The 18,190-nt window shown below is 41.4% G+C and overlaps 1 protein-coding gene across 1 annotated transcript in view; it reads right to left on the reverse strand.

The window, feature by feature from the left end:
- Window positions 1-17,567, reverse strand: part of LOC126262884 (uncharacterized) — an 83,643-nt gene extending 66,076 nt beyond the window's left edge. Inside the window, exon 1 of the mRNA XM_049959760.1 lies at window positions 15,955-17,567. Within this exon, the coding sequence (XP_049815717.1) occupies window positions 15,955-17,304 (1,350 nt within the window). The 5' untranslated portion in view covers window positions 17,305-17,567. The remainder of the gene's footprint in view (window positions 1-15,954) is intronic.
- Between the last annotated feature and the right edge of the window lie 623 nt (window positions 17,568-18,190).

The following is an 18,190-nucleotide window of genomic DNA, read 5'->3' on the forward strand; positions in this document are numbered from 1 at the left end:
TCGTGCACCCAGGTTTGTCGTTGATTACACCATCGTAGGCGCTCCTGTCTGTGATGCAGCGTCAAGGGTTATTGCAGCCATGGTCTCCGAGTTGATAGTCCATGTTGCTGCAAACATCGTCGAACTGTTCGTGCAGATGTCCCCATGTGTTGACTCAGATCGAGACGTGGCTGCACGATCCATTACAGCCATGCGGATAAGATGCCTCTTATCTCGAGTGCTAGTGATACGAGGCCGTTGGGATCCAGCACGGCATTCCGTATTACCCTCCTGAACCCACCAATTCCATATTCTGCTAACAGTCATTGGATCTGGACCAATGCGAGCAGCAATGTCGCGATACGATAAACTGAATTCGCAATAGGCTACAATCAGACCTTTATTAAAGTCGGAAACATGGTGGTACGCATTTCTCCTCCTTACACAGGCATCACAACAACGTTTCACCAGGCAATGCCGGTCAACTGCTGTTTGTGTATGAGAAATCGGTTGTAGGTGTTGCCACTGGCGCCAACCTTGTGTGAATGCTCTGAAAAGCTAATCATTTGCATATCACAGCATCTTCTTCTTGCCAGTTAAATTTTGCGTCTGTAGCATGTCATCTTTGTGGTGTAGCAATTTTAATGGCCAGTAGTGTACCTGTTTGAAAAAACACTGTGATCTGCTGCATGAAGAAGTCAGTAACTATCTGCTGCATATCCTCATCCAACCCTTCAAGGCATTTTTAAGGGACTGAAGGCATCATAATGGCACAGAGAGAGATCAGACTACAGAGCAGTTGCTGGCCTCCCAGTTCGACTGGCATCTTATGTCAAATTGCGACCCGTATTCTCCAATGTATGTCTACCGATGTTTGCCCTTCAGCAACCAAGAATAGAATCCTACAACGTTGCATATATGCTGCAGCAACACCCGCCAATGGAAAGTTTTTTGTTACCCCTTATACATCACAGGAATAAAAACAAACACAGAACCAGGGAATACGGCATGACGTGCCATGATGTATAGTGTCCTTTCTATTCTTAACAACATAAATGATATTCAAAATAGTTCAATGATATATTAAAAAATTCTGATGACACAAGAATACTACTTAAAGGCCAAACATCAACCATACCGGATCAGACCAACCCAGATGACCTCTGAGCAGATAAATAACTCATTCATAACCAGGAGTTTAATTTGTGATCTTGAAAAGAAGCAAATTATGGAAATTTAAACGAATAAAAATAACAAGTTGGAATGAAAAGACAATTAACTGTCACACAACATACAAAGTATCTCTCACAGTGTTTACTTGAAGGCAAGGATATAACTCCTTTTGCATAGATTCAGTTTCTTTTACCTTATGTAGTTAAATCCTCTAGGTTAATGCAGCTGCAGTGTATTAAGTATTTTTCAGAAAGAGCAAGCAGAAAGAATACTAGTAGAGCAGATCACTTCATCACAACTGGAAGAGGAAGAAGGGCACTCCAAATGTTTATGTTTTTCTAAAATCAGTTCCCAGCACATTTCCACTTTAACAAAGTGGTGCATTTGTTTACTGCAATGGGCAGCTGTTGATGATCACTTCTTTGGCGTTTTCAATCAGTCCTGAAGCTGCAAATGCTGGCAGGTTACAGCACCAGTAGAGAGTGTCCACTGGAGTGGACTGTGCACATTTGCAGCCTCAGGACTGATTGAAAACGCCAAAGAAGCATCGTTAACAGCTGTCCACTGCAGTGGACATGTGCACTGCAGTGGACATGTGCACCACATGATTAATGACATTTAAGATAAACAATAAAAATAAATTTAAAATGAACTGCAACAACACTATCTCAACATATGACACAAAAATAATTTCCATGTCGAATGTCTGCTTGTCTAAGAGTTCAGAGCAGGCTTTTGCATTCTGGTGTGATGGTGTTTAACAAAATTCCTGCAGACATAAGCAATAAAATTTGAATCCCTATAAAGTCAAAGAAGTTAAGAATACAATTTATCTGATTATTTAGATACAAGGATTAAAATAACTTGTTAGTGGCTGACAAATAACAATATTCAATGTAATTAATCCTACATTTCTACAGCATGTTAAAAATTGTTCTTTTGTGACAATTTTCAATACAGTCTTGTAAATGTTATGCGAGCAGTAGTATATAAATGGTATCTCTTTATTTTAACTTAAGAAGCACCAGCTTTCTTCAAAGTAGCCATTTTTCTATTAATTTCATTAGGTTTGTCTGAACCTATATAATCTCCAACAAAATTTTTCATGTTCCTGAAGAATTTTTTCTCAGTCTTCTTGGCACACAAACCTACAGTAAAATTTTGAAGTTTCAGTGATAGACTCACAAATCTTTGCAGAAATTACTGACAGCCATCATTGCTGCTATAATGGCCTCCTATATTGAAAAATCAGCATGTGATTGTTCAAGCTATGTCATCCTGTCATGAAGAGGCCAGTATAACGTTCATGTATGAGACTCCAGTGGTGCCACCTCTCTCGTTGGAAAGTAAACAACTTGGTAAATTTCTCTGTAGCTTCTCAATGGCAAGAACTTGCTTTCATACATCCCTGAGAGCCACTGTTGTGGAACAAGGCTGCTTTTGATTCATCAAACATAATTTTATGCCTTCACATTACAATGTGCTCAGCAGTTGCTGATTTGTCCAAATCGTGATATTTAATGTGATGTTTGTGTTCTGCACAATGTTCAAAATCTGAATAGCTGGGCTGACCAATATAGTTGCCTCTGCACTGACAAAGGATGTTACATATTTCAAGAACATCGAGGGGAAAACTGTCTTTAACTGGGCACAGCATCTCTCCTATCCTCATAGTTGATGAGCAAATAGACCACAGCAGTCATCCAACATATTTTCATAGATGTACATCTGCAGAAAGGGAGATGTGCATCAGGCCAATCGTCTTGTGATTGCTGAGTGCATTTCCATTCCCTGGAGAGTGTTCATCTAATATCATGATCCCTACAGCTGATCTCTGGAACAAACGGTTCATAGGTTTCAGCTCGGTATCCAAGTGGTCCTTGTGAAAAAAATCAGCCTGATGAATAAATACACTCCTGGAAATTGAAATAAGAACACCGTGAATTCATTGTCCCAGGAAGGGGAAACTTTATTGACACATTCCTGGGGTCAGATACATCACATGATCACACTGACAGAACCACAGGCACATAGACACAGGCAACAGAGCATGCACAATGTCGGCACTAGTACAGTGTATATCCACCTTTCGCAGCAATGCAGGCTGCTATTCTCCCATGGAGACGATCGTAGAGATGCTGGATGTAGTCCTGTGGAACGGCTTGCCATGCCATTTCCACCTGGCGCCTCAGTTGGACCAGCGTTCGTGCTGGACGTGCAGACCGCGTGAGACGACGCTTCATCCAGTCCCAAACATGCTCAATGGGGGACAGATCCGGAGATCTTGCTGGCCAGGGTAGTTGACTTACACCTTCTAGAGCACGTTGGGTGGCACGGGATACATGCGGACGTGCATTGTCCTGTTGGAACAGCAAGTTCCCTTGCCGGTCTAGGAATGGTAGAACGATGGGTTCGATGACGGTTTGGATGTACCGTGCACTATTCAGTGTCCCCTCGACGATCACCAGTGGTGTACGGCCAGTGTAGGAGATCGCTCCCCACACCATGATGCCGGGTGTTGGCCCTGTGTGCCTCGGTCGTATGCAGTCCTGATTGTGGCGCTCACCTGCACGGCGCCAAACACGCATACGACCATCATTGGCACCAAGGCAGAAGCGACTCTCATCGCTGAAGACGACACGTCTCCATTCGTCCCTCCATTCACGCCTGTCGCGACACCACTGGAGGCGGGCTGCACGATGTTGGGGCGTGAGCGGAAGACGGCCTAACGGTGTGCGGGACCGTAGCCCAGCTTCATGGAGACGGTTGCGAATGGTCCTCGCCGATACCCCAGGAGCAACAGTGTCCCTAATTTGCTGGGAAGTGGCGGTGCGGTCCCCTACGGCACTGCGTAGGATCCTACGGTCTTGGCGTGCATCTGTGCGTCGCTGCGGTCCGGTCCCAGGTCGACGGGCACGTGCACCTTCCGCCGACCACTGGCGACAACATCGATGTACTGTGGAGACCTCACGCCCCACGTGTTGAGCAATTCGGCGGTACGTCCACCCGGCCTCCCGCATGCCCACTATACGCCCTCGCTCAAAGTCCGTCAACTGCACATACGGTTCACGTCGACGCTGTCGCGGCATGCTACCAGTGTTAAAGACTGCGATGGAGCTCCGTATGCCACGGCAAACTGGCTGACACTGACGGCGGCAGTGCACAAATGCTGCGCAGCTAGCGCCATTCGACGGCCAACACCGCGGTTCCTGGTGTGTCCGCTGTGCCGTGCGTGTGATCATTGCTTGTACAGCCCTCTCGCAGTGTCCGGAGCAAGTATGGTGGGTCTGACACACCGGTGTCAATGTGTTCTTTTTTCCATTTCCAGGAGTGTATAATTCTGAAACTAAATTTTTGTACAGGGACTCTACTCTCAAAGATGCTGTAGAGACCTGTGTAACAATAACGTTAACTAGAATTCCTTTCCTTGACTTTTCCCAGCTGAACTAGCTGTTGTTGAGACATTAAATCTGATTAACTTGCCTTCCTTCACATCAGAAGTCAAGTGCACATTGTCCATTACGTTCAGATGACTTTATGAGCTCATATAGTCTGTATGTACTGTAAATAATATGTACTAGCATTACACATTACTCAGAGCTGCCACTGATTAGGAAAGGTGATTTATTCACGAGGCTTGAATTATGACTGCAAAAATCTGAGTCAAATCTCAGGGTACTTTATAACCAGTGTGCTTTGTGAAGTAGGACTGTTGATATTTTTAAAATACAGAGAACACGTTACATCGATACATATAAAAAATATCATTATCTGCTCTTGATATACTGAGAAAAAGTATCAATATATCAATGGAAAAATATTGATGTACCAGCCTATAAAAATATTGTCTGCACATTGTAAATATACTGCCAGTTTTAGAGCTAACAATGGTAACTGCAAGTAAATAGCACAATAATATGTGTCCAATGGATCTGTCGTTTGTCTTCATCACACGTCGAATATGTTCAGAACACTTCATGTCGACTTTCCTGTTTTTTTCATTTTTGCCAACACCAGTGACCTAGCAATTGTTCTGTCACAATTGCACGGTGAAGCTAAGAGTTGCAGTTTCTGTTGGTAGCGCCAACCGCTAACTGCATCAGCATTTCCCCTCACACAGCTCTGCCCATCACAAAGACCAATCTTATCATTTGGATTTTTGTTCATCATTTTTAGGCAGCTGCTTTTGAAGAGTACTGATGTGAAGAAATAGCACACTAGTTGCATTAAAAATTGTTTTTTAACACAGCTGGTGAGCTATTTCTTCATATCGGCAATTTTGTTATTCCATTTACCCCCTCCCCCCAGTGCAATTGGACATCATCTTTTGTGCCACACATACTTGCTTCATACAGTCAAAGAGAAAAATTGGACACAATGAAAGCTCAAAAAGTAGTAAGACTCCTTCACACAGTGAAAGTAAAATTATGTTCTACTACAACTTCAAAAGAACAATTTCATATATTTACCAAAAGTTGTGAAAAAATATAATATAAAATACAAATAGCAGCACTTGATATTGCCATTTTGATATAGATATATTGGGGAAAAAGCTATCGCTGATATATATCGATATTACTTGAAAAATATTGATATATTGATATTTTATCAACAAACCTATTGTGAAGTGTTCACATGTGAATGCAGCGATAGTAAATCATAACTGGACAAAAATCTGCAATAATTAAGACAAATAATACCAGTGGTGCGAGGTTTGTGAGGCCCAACCAAGCCACTGTAGGAGAACAGGTCACCATCAAAGTGAATGCCAGAACTACAAGATACACACACAAAAGGAACAACTTTGCAGATAGTGCTGCACACAGGGTTCAGTACGTAACTGAAGATAGCTCATTTGCTAATCAATTTGCATCAGCAGAAAAGGTGAACAGATCTCATTTTGGCAATATTGCTGTGAGCTATGCTGCATGCAAAGTGGCATAGCAGTTAGCACTGTTAGGGTGTAGGGTGCCATTGAAATGGCACCCTACCACTAGCAATGATTTGTTATTTAGTATTTATCATTTCTGGGAGGTTCTCAAAATTTCTTATGTTTTTAATGTTTATACATTTCGGAATATTTGATGTTTGTATAAATAGCAGCATTCTCCATCCAGCACTTCAGGTCTTATCTATCTGTCTGTATCTACAACTATACTACACTAGCCACCATACTGTGCGTGGCAATGGATACTCTGTGTACTACTGTCACTGCCCCTCTTTCTCCGGTTCCTGTTTCAAATGGTTCAGGGGAACAACAATTGCTAGTAAGCTATCGAGCGGACTAAAAATTTTACCTTCATAGTTTTTTTGCAAAATATACATACGAGAAAGAAATATGTTGGTTGACTCGTCTAGGAACATACACTCTCAGAACTTTAACAGTAAACTACACCATGACGCAGAACGCGCCTGCCACTAGAGACGGCTGGCAAATCTATGAAGTTTTCACACTTACTGAACATGTCAGTAATAAAACTTGCTGCTCGGCTTTAGATCTTCCCTATTCCCTCTATCAATCTTATCTGGTACAGACCCCATACTAGTGAGCAGTATTCTAGTATTGGTCAAATGAGGGTTTCTTTTTACTTTTATTTTTAAAGTTATCTCCGTTGCGGGTGTACTAAATTTCCTGTGGATTCTTCCAATGAATCTTAATCTGGAATTTGCTTCACTTGTGATTAGTTTTATGTGGCAGTTCCACTTTTAAAGGCTACATATGCATACTCCAAGGTATTTTACGGACACAATTGCTTCCAGTGATAGTTCTGCAATCATGTAATCATACAATAATGGGTATTTCTACCTATTTAGGCACAACACATTACATTTGCTTATGCTCAGGACAACTGTCAAACCTTGCATCATATGTCGATCTTCTGCTGACCTTCCAGCATTTCGCTACAATTTTCTAGCATGGCAACTTCTCTTTCTACAACGGCATCATCCGCAAAAAGTCTCATAGTACTTCTGCTGCTATCAGTGAGTTCAGTTATACTTAATGTGAAAGTTAATGGTCCAATAACAGTCCATTGGGGTATGCCACAGGTTACTGCAATGTCTGAAGACTTCTCTCCACTGAGGATGACATGCTGTGTTCTGTTTGCTAGCAACTCTGCAATCAAGTCACACATCTGGTCTGATATTCTGTATGCTAGTATTTTGTTCATTAGGTGGCAGTGTGGAACTGTATCATATGCCTTTCAAAAGTCAAGAAACATTGCCTCAACCTGGGCACCAGTATCTACTGCTTTCTGGGTCTTGTAGATAAACGGAGTGAGCTGGATTTCAAATGATCATTGCTTTTTGAAGCCAAGCTAATTTTTACAGAGGTGGTTTCCGGATTCCAAAAATTTTGCATAAAAACATGTTCCAAAATTCTACAACAGACAAATGTTAGATTCATGACTACAGTATTGTCTGTCTGTCCTATGACCCTTCTTGAAAATGGGAAAGGCCTGCACCTTTTTCCATTCACTGGGAAAGCTTTGTATTCTTATATTATTGTTGTCAAAAATAAATGTGGCTTTCAATACTAAGTAGGCCTATTGTACTTCACTAATGGATCTGCTTTCAAATTCGGACTCAACTGTGGTTATTATGTGACACTGTTTGGTGGAGATGCCAGGTATCCTCAAAAGTTCTACATCATTGTCGCTCCAAGTATGCAACATAACAGCTGTTGCCTACAAAGACAGCAACTGGAATACAACCAGTACGTCATTTTAAAGCTATATACTTTCCGGACCGATGGATTCTAGAACAGTAATAGGTCAGCAGCATATCAGGGATCCATCAGTATTTCCCACAGACACTGATTAGGAGCTGACAAAATGGCTGAAATGATTCTACTGACATGCCAAATATAACAGATGGGATGACATGACGTGTTTGGTAAATACATACTGCTCTGCAGTGGTTTGAAAAAAGAAGAGAAGCTCATTACGTACGATAAAGTCCAGCTGATTGGTGAAAGTCTACTTAGTGGAAGTACAATTGAGAAAAAGGCCCCAACATCATGGGAAATGACAAAGTTTTACCTACAGACTATTTTGGTGCTACCCAACATCATGGGGAAATGACACAGTTTTACATACAGACTATTTTGGTGCTACATCACACAGTTAATCTGAATGTGACAGAAGCTGACCAAATCTCACACTCGATGAAAGGAGTCACAGAAAACATATACCAAGCTCTTCTGACAAAGGATGTCACAACTACTGAGGAATTCGTTACATGGTGTCTGGGCATCAATGAAATGCAACATAAAAGTTTCGGATGAAAGAAGTAAGACAGACACCCAAATGAGGTAACTACATAAGTTGTGGAAGACCACCATGACCTGAACATTGAGCCCATACATTAGGAGGTAATAGAAAACGTTAAGAGGTCTATCAACCTTTAGCACTAATCTCTGCCAACAGTCAAATGTATCATGAAGAACAGTCCCAGTCATCTCGAACTTATGCTGTAGTCGTCAAACGACAACTCTGCTTTTTACCAACAGAGGTGCAACCAACTCCTCCACAATGCCCTGTAGCAGAACACACAGTTGGGAGGACAGAGGATAACACACTAGTATTTTTTCTCTGCAGACACCCTGAATACCTATGCTACTGCAGAGCAAGAAGATGACTGACTGATTGACTATCACCCCACCACAACAGTTCTATTCACACCAGAAAACTGCAGACGATCATCATTGACCTGTGGGGCGAAACCCATTGCTGTACTCCGGATGAGGTCATTCTCCAACATTCCACAACCGTTCCCTATTGCTGTGTGAAGGTGGATTCCACTCACTTAACCAATGAAATCAGGAAAACTATGGCAGCTGACCATCTATGGACGTGAGCTCACCACAGGCAAAAATCCTCCATGGGTGACAGTCACCAAGATGTCAGGAAATTGATGACCAACCTGTCTGGGTGCTGGTCAGTTCAGGGGCTTCTCTTTCTGTAATGTCGAATGCTTATAGTCATCAGCTAAAGAAGACTTTGTTTTGAGACACGAAAGGGATTGTGCTGAAAGTCACACAAAGAAAAATACATCCAGCCAACAGGAACACATACTGCAAGAATAACTACCAATGACAAAACACAGCTCTTCGAATTCATTGTTTTAGCTGAATGTACTCATAATATTATTATGGGACTTCTTGCAAGCATTACAAGCAGTCGTACACTGTGGAAAAGACTCAAGATTGATGACATTATTCCAACAAGCATACATAACAAAGGTTGCTTTGGGGAGTTGTGGATCATTCAAGACTGTTATCTCAATGTCATCAATGAGGCAAGTCCCAATAGTCAATATAGTTAAACTGTGACTCTTTTGTCGAATACAAAAATTACTCAGATTCAAAAAGAAATCTACATACCAGTGATGATCATTAACATCACAAGTGATCAAGGAAAACTTTGGATCACTAACTGTAATGAGCAGACACAACTCAGCCCTAAAGGCATGTGCGTAAGAACAGCCAAATCAGTCCATGGTGGGCAACTCTGTACCATCAATGGAATTGAGCTCTACTACCCCTACAGAAAAACAGTGGAGCTACTGAACTGCCTACAGGATATGGCCTGACCAAGGAACAATGTCAGCGAGTATTAGCTGTTCTGTGCCAATTTCCAGATGCTGTAGAAAGTCGAAGTGGACAAAAGACAGACCAAGAGGCCAGTGGTTAAACACTGATAAAGACTTGGGATCACCCATCAGTTAGCCAGTGCTCAAACAGGATGTCAGCAGCTGAACGATGCATAATTCAGCAGAAAGTGGACAATGTGGTGCAGGAGGACATCACTGAACCTTCGGAGAGTTCTTGGTCCTTGTGAAGAAGAAGGATGGTACATGGAATTTCTGCATCAATTACTGACAACTCAACAAAATTATGAATAACGATAGCTACCCGTTGCCATGTATTGATGACACCGTAGACTGATTAAAAGGAGCAAGATTTTTCTCAACTATGGACATACAGATAGGCAAGTGGTAACCTGAGGTCAACGAGGCTGACCAAGAAAAGAAAGGCTGCCCTCATAATTTATTATTCCTGATGGTCTCAGTGAGTTCAAAGTTAAGCCGTTTTGGCAATGAATGCTCCACCCACCTTCGATTGTATGACAGATAATCTGTTTCTACATCTGAAATGGATGTTGTTTCTTTACTATCTGGATGGTACTGACAATTTTCAGAAGACATTTGAGGAATATCTACGCTGTCTCCCCCCCATGAACCATGGACCTTGCCACTGGTGTGGAGGCTTGCGTGCTTCAACAATACAGATAGCTGTACCGTAGGTGCAACCACAACGGAGGGGTATCTGTTGAGAGGCCAGACAAACGTGTGGTTCCTGAAGAGGGGCAGCAGCCTTTTCAGTAGTTGCAGGGGCAACAGTCTGGATAATTGACAGATCTGGCCTCGTAACACTAACCAAAACGGCCTTGCTGTGCTGATACTGCGAACGGCTGAAAGCAAGGGGAAACTACAGCCGTAATTTTTCCTGAGGGCACGCAGCTTTACTGTATGGTTAAATGATAATGGCGTCCTCTTGGGTAAAATATTCTGGAGGTAAAATAGTCCCCCATTTGGATCTCCTGGCGCGGACTACTCAGGAGGACGTTGTTATCAGGAGAAAGAAAACTGGCGTTCTCTGGGTCGGAGCATGGAATGTCAGATCCCTTAATCGGGCAGGTAAGTTGGAAAATTTAAAAAGGGAAATGGATAGGTTAAAGTTAGATATAGTGGGAATTAGTGAAGTTAGGTGGCAGGAGGAACAAGACTTCTGGTCAGGTGAATACAGGGTTATAAATACAAAATCAAATAGAGGTAATGCACGAGTAGGTTGAATAATGAATAAAAAAATAGGAATGTGGGTAAGCTACTACAAACAGCATAATGAATGCATTATTGTGGCCAAGACAGATATGAAGCCCACACCAACCACAGTAGTACAAGTTTATATACTGGCTGCAAAATACTAACACGAATTCTTTACAGAAGAATGGAAAAATTGGTAGAAGTCGATCTCTGTGAAGATCAGTTTGGATTCCGTAGAAATGTTGGAACACATGAGGCAATACTGACCCTACGACTTATCTTAGAAAATAGATTAAGGAAAGGCAAACCTATGTTTCTAGCATTTGTAGACTTAGAAAAAGCTTTTGGCAATGTTGACTGGAATACTCTCTCTCAAATTCTGAAGGTGGCAGGGATAAAATACAGGGAGCGAAATACTATTTACAATTTGTACAGAAACCAGATGGCAGTTATAAGAGCCGAGGGGCATGAAATGGAAGCAGTGGTTGGGAAGGGAGTGAGACACGGTTGTAGCCTATCCCCGATGTTATTCAAACTGTATATTGAGGAAGCAGTAAAGGAAACAAAAGAAAAATTCAGAATAGGAATTAAAATCCATGGAGAAGAAATTAAAACTTTGAAGTTCGCCGATGACATTGTAATTCTGTCAGAGACAGCAAAGGACCTGGAAGAGCAGCTGAACGGAATGGACAGTGTCTTGAAAGTGAACATCAACAAAAGCAAAACGAGGATAATGGAATGCAGCTGAATTAAATCGGGTGATGCTGAGGGAATTAGATTAGGAAATTAGACGCTTAAAGTAGTAAATGAGTTTTGCTATTTGGGGAGCAAAATAATTGATGATGGTTGAAGTAGAGAGGATATCAAATGTAGACTGGCAATGGGAAGGAAAGCGTTTCTGAAGAAGAGAAATTTGTTAACATCGAGTATAGATTTAAGTGTCAGGAAGTCGTTTCTGAAAGTATTTGTATGGAGTGTAGCCATGTATGGAAGTGAAACGTGGACGATAAATAGTTTAGACAAAAAGAGAATAGAAGCTTTTGAAATATGGTGCTACGGAAGAATGCTGAAGATTAGATGGGTAGATCACATAAGTAATGAGGAGATATTGAACAGAATTGGGGAGAAGAGAAATTTGTGGCACGACTTAACTAGAAGAAGAGATCGGATGGTAGGACATATTCTGAGGCATCAAGGGATCACCAATTTAGTCGTAGAGGGAGACTGAGAGATAAATACACTAAACAGATTCAGAAGGATGTGGGTTGCAGTAGGTACTGGGAGATGAAGAACCTTGCACAGGATAGAGTAGCATGGAGAGCTGCATCAAACCAGTCTCTGGACTGAAGGCCACAACATCAACAACTACGCTGCCTAACAACTTTGTTGAAGTTTGTTGAGCCTACAGGACTCTGCCTGAATCCGTCCAAATCCTCTTCATTGCCCAAGAAATAAAAATCTTTTAGCACCTAATGAATGGTGATAGAGTCTTTCCCAATCTAGAGAAAATAGTAGCTGTCACAGATTTTCCAACTCCTTGGCAGACTTGTGAAGTGACAAGTTTTCTCAGAATGTGTTGGTACTACTGGCTATTCATAAAGGACTTTTGTACCAAGGCAAGTCCCTTGCAAGAACTACGGCTGGGAGACATCAAATTTTCATGGAACAAGGCACAAGAAAAATCTGTCCTTGTCCCTCAGGTGGTAGTACCATCTTCTCCACGCCTAGCATTGTATGCTGAGAATGCTGAGTTAGAACTTCACACCAAGACTAGCAGTTATGAGACTGATGCTGTTCTTGTGTAAATTCAGGAAGGTACTGAAAACGCAGCAGCTTACGCTTTCAGAGTATTCTCCAAGGCCGAGAACTATTCTAAACTGAGAGGAAGTGTCTTCGTGTTGTTTGATCCACCAACAAGTTCTGGCCTTATTTATTTGGCAAATCATTCACAATTTTGTGGTAGACCACCATTCTTTATGGTGGCTGACTAGCCTGCAAGGTCTGTCAGACTGACTGGCGGGATTGGTATTGAGGCTTCACAAGTACAATGTCACGCAGTATAAAAATAAATAAATAAAATAAAAAAAGACTTGCACATGAAGACATTGACTGCCTGTCTTGGAATTCTTCAGCAGAACACAGCAGCATGGACAAAATCTACGTCTACCTACAATAGCATCAGACATGTGAGCAGCCCATAGTGGCTTGCCTTCTACATATTCTTTTTTAATAATTTTGTGACTAAAGCTTTCTTGCTTAATATTTAGTTTTATATGTGACATGCCAGATTGAGTGTTTTACTTCTGATGAAGGCACTCGTAGCAGTGCCAAAATCTAGGTCAAAATACTTCTTTTTTGTGACTGCAGGCTGCTATTGCTTTAATTTTGCTTTGTGGATGGTCGCTGATTATGCAGCCATGTTCAAAACTAGTTTGGGCTTAACATTTACCAATGAAAACAAAAAAAGTCTCAAAACAGCATTTTATACCAGAGAATAAGAATGTATAGTAAACTGCCTATGGAGGTGAAAAGGTTACTAAAAACATCTGTTGACAATAGTAGCTAAAACATTCTTCATATGTAATTCATGCTTGACAGTTAACGATTAGTTTCAGGACTCACAGTAGTGGTTAGTAATGAATGGGGATAACTGCAACAAGCTGCCATATTACAATACATGCTCAGAATGCTTTTACAAGAAAATCAAGAGCCAAGACCTATTGTGCATGACAGTTATGTCTTATAATTCACCACAGCTCAATATTTCACTTATCATGTGGGGGAGGGGGGGGGGGGGGAGGATGGAGACTCAAGTTTTTCAGGTGGACTGAGGGGTGGGCATGAAGAGATGCATGGAACATAAGGGTCAATGGAAGCATCCGATTCCACCAGACGACTTTGACCCGTGATGTAAGGCTGTTGAGGTGTGTGACGTGACGACGGCGCTGAGTTTAGTTTACGAGAGTGGCGTGTTTGTAGGTGTCGTTTTGATGTGATCGGTGGTACTCTCTAGTGGTGGGTTTAGGTGTAAGTGTTGTGTGTTCGGTGATTTTTTTGGTTAAGTTTGTGTGCGTGGCATGTTTATAGGTGGCATATTGTTGCAGTCGGTGGATCTCTCTGGTGGTGTGTTTATGGGTAACGTGTTATGTGGCGTATGTGGTTCATTTGCGTGGTAGCATTGCACGTGTGTGGTATCAGTGGTGACTGTGCTTTCAGTGGAACATTTTTCAGTGACTTAACGATTTTGGTTTTGTTATGTCGACGTTATTGTAGTTTTTTTTCTCTGTTCATCGTGTGTGAATTTTGGTAAACTGCATTGTTTATGTCTTTGGTAGGTATGGATATGACTGACAAGGTCAACAGTTTTCGGTTGTTGGTTATGATGGGGGACAGTGCGTTGCCTCTAATAAAATTTCTTCAGCTATTCGGTCTGTTGGCTGAAGTCATGAATTGTTCAGTGCGTCGTGAAGAAATGATGCTTACTAAAATTCCGGCATCTCGGACCAGGGACGGCTATATGTGGAGATGTTGTAAGGATAACAGGTCACAGGAAATGTTTGATTCCAATTTGCTGTTGACCTATATAGGTCAAGGGAAGTGTTCGATTCCAATTTGTTGCTTTGTTGTCTTTTTTGAGGTAGTGATGATTGTGGAAGTGGTTGTAGTTTTGGGTTTTTTTATTTGGTTCGGTAGTTTCTGTTGACCTATATAGGTCAAGGGAAGTGTTCGATTCCAGTGGATATTGTTTTTAGTTGATTTTGGGAAGGTTGCGGTCATTTTATTTTATTGTTTTTGTCATTTGGTTTAGTAGCGTGTGTTTTAGTTTGACCCCACCCAAAAACCCCCAAATTCCTCTGCTTGTCCAGTTAGTTTCATTATATTTTTTGAGGAATAAGTCTTTGATGGTTTTTCGATCTATTTTTGTGTTTTGTTGTCATGTTTACATACTGATGTCATACTCACGATATGGGAGTTGTTATGAATGGTCGTTTCCACCACATCGGTGACGTCACTGGTAAAAGCAGATGGGTGGAATCAGACGTTTCGATTAACCCGAACACAATTACAAGTTTACAGGCTGAGTCAGTTTTCCCAGTAGACTGGAGAGAGTGTAAGGGGCATAACAACATGTTCGTGGTCCAAGAGTCAGCAGTATGTGTCTTTAAGTGTGTGCAGTGATGTAGTGCAAAACTATGTATTAAATCATACATTATATGGTGCAACCTTTGCCTAAATCAAATAATATAGTACAACAGGGACCAACCAAGTAAGACAATGCAGCTATTAAGACACTGTCCTCATATTTAGGATGATGGTGCCTGCTCTGTCCAGGCGTCCTGAATTGGGTTACTGTACTTTAAATCGCTTCAGGCAAATGCGAGGATGGCCCCTTTATTAATGTCATGCTTAATCATATGTCCAATCCTCATGAAAGCAAACTTAAATATTCTGTGTGTATGTATTTTATGGTCTGTGTATTTTCGATATGTTATGATGAAGTCCTGATAAGAAGGAACACAACTTTTTGGCACCCTTTTCACAAGTTTAGTATTGTTGACGAAAGTTTAAACATATGGACATCACAGTGCATTACTTTCAATCTGAAATATACTCTGATGAAGATGAATTTGTGTTTCTCTTCCTTATGTGGTTACACCTATTGGAAATAAAACATCACAACTGACAAGAAAATCAGTGGATAAAGACGTTGTTAAGATCAAATTTAATACGTCCCAGAAATAAAACAGGGATCATAAATCAAATTACCCCCCCCCCAAAAAAATAATCAATCAACTTAAAAAAATCTCATCAATAAGAAACACAGACCACACTACTTAGTATATGTTACATTGTTCAAAGGGTAATAAAACACAGAAAACTAAAATGAACTGGGCTAGCTGTGCCTGCAAGACTAATGATTAAAATTGTTACAGGATTATTCATATCTGAAGAAACACCATAAAAATAAATACTTACTGAACTGCTTTCTTCAACATCTGGGTGAATACTCAGAAGCAACCTCTTCGCCATTATGCTGTGATAAAGAGAAGTATGGAGGCTATGCTTCCTGGTATCTGGCAATTGCTCACACTGCAACCTGGAGTGGGATTCATTCCACAAACCTGCATGATCAACTGGACAGTCACTGCAGCACACATCGGTTTCACCTGGAGAACACAGATCTGCACCACTACAATGATGACCTCGAGTGTCTCTTGCTGGCCAACAGACAACACTAGCAGTACTAGTGCTTGGAAAAACTTCACTGCTACGGCTGCGAGGAAGAAACAATGATTGCAGATTCGTTGGCATTTTTTGAGGGAGAGAAATTATATTGTGAGATTCTGATACATTATTTCCTTCAGGCATAAGTGGTGTTGGTACTAGTGCAACTGCACCGTTTACCGAAGATGGCATTAATTCACTATGATTACAGGGACATTGTTCCTGAGTGTCTCCTACCTCATCTTCCACTGACTCAGAAGCTACCTCAAACACCCTTTCAGCTGTTGCAGTTTCATGGCAAGACTCTTCTTCCCTTAACTCACATACATCAGAATCATCGTCTGAGTTCTGATCGCAAGAATGTCCGGGATCAAAATCCATTTCCAAAAAATCCATATCTGGTGAGGAGCTTCCACTGTGAGGATGAACATTTTCATTAATTTCTCCGTTTCCACTGGTTCTTGGGGAATTTTCTCCTACACATTGTTCGCCGTTACCAACGACATCGAGCCTGAAAAACGAGCTCGGTAAATCTGCTAACTGATCGCCCTTGTAGGTGTAAAAACAACACTCGTCCGCAGACAACACATCTTCACCTTCATTTCCCGTATCACTAGAACTTTCATCGTCATTCCACCTTTTACTTACGACTCCACTCCTTTCTCTATGACGCAAGGAATTTTTGCCCGTCCCGTTCTGGAGTGGACGCGAACACGATGAAACAGAGTTATTAACGTTTGCAGTCCCCAAATATGATTCTACGCAAAGAGGTAATGAGTTTTCTGGTTGGTTTGAGTTCAAACCATTGAGAACCTTGTTTACGGTAACGCCCAAATTAACTTCTGTCTTGCTGCTTGTTGCTTCACTAACAGCATCTACAGGTAAATTGTTATTCACAGCTACAGCACCATCAATTACATGGCTGGAAATACCATTTGCTAAATGATTAACCAAATGTCTGTTCTTTGGACGAGCACCTCCGCCTGAGGCCATGCAGTGTTTACTTCGATCATGATGTAGAGGAGTACTTGTTATGCAGTCTGTGCTGTCAGTGTCATTATCATCAGCTTCTCCATTCATATCCACATCACCCACATTCATCTCTCATTTACAGGATGTATCCAACACAAATGCGATTATGTCTATGAACACCGAAATAATTCACTCCCAATCACGGCGCATTTCCAGCATCTTAATCACATCTAACGAAACAAAAAAACGCAAGGATGAAATAGTGTGATATCTGTTTCGGATATCACCTGTAAAACTACACAAACTTTACAGGACAACACTGTACCATGTAAACTCTTATGCTTCTTTCCAAACAAACCAATATCACAACACCTTCGTCAACATATCTTGCCGACGTGATGCACATCTGTGCAATATCAAAGACCTTCCCTTCATGTGTACATGAAAACAAAGATGGCAAGCAAAGCACATGGTCTTACATAGAATATACTGTGTTATATAAATCTATGGAAAAAGTGTAGCTTGCTGCCATAGCCCATTTGGCTATGCTACTGCGCGTGTTCTCAACATTAAACCTGCCTAGTGACATGATTTTGGGATGACGCTGCTTGTCTACGACTTGCGGTAACGGCGAAACTTGAATATTACACGTATTCGCCTTGTGATAGTAGTATTGTCGTTGCTACGGATATAAAGAGAAGTATATGAAGCTTTTGACAATGTCGACTGGAATACTCTCTTTCAAATTCTGAAGGTGGCAAGGGTAAAATACAGGGAGCGAAAGGCTATTTACAATTTGTACAGAAACCAGATGGCAGTTATAAGAGTCGAGGGGCATGAAAGGGAAGCAGTGGTTGGGAAAGGAGTGAGACAGGGTTGTAGCCTCTCCCCGATGTTATTCAATCTGTATATTGAGCAAGCAGTAAAGGAAACAAAAGAAAAATTCGGAGTAGGTATTAAAATTCATGGAGAAGAAGTAAAAACTTTGAGGTTCGCCGATGACATTGTAATTCTG

This window comes from Schistocerca nitens, chromosome 6 (assembly GCF_023898315.1).
Source record: "Schistocerca nitens isolate TAMUIC-IGC-003100 chromosome 6, iqSchNite1.1, whole genome shotgun sequence".
In the NCBI taxonomy this organism is placed as follows: domain Eukaryota; kingdom Metazoa; phylum Arthropoda; class Insecta; order Orthoptera; family Acrididae; genus Schistocerca; species Schistocerca nitens.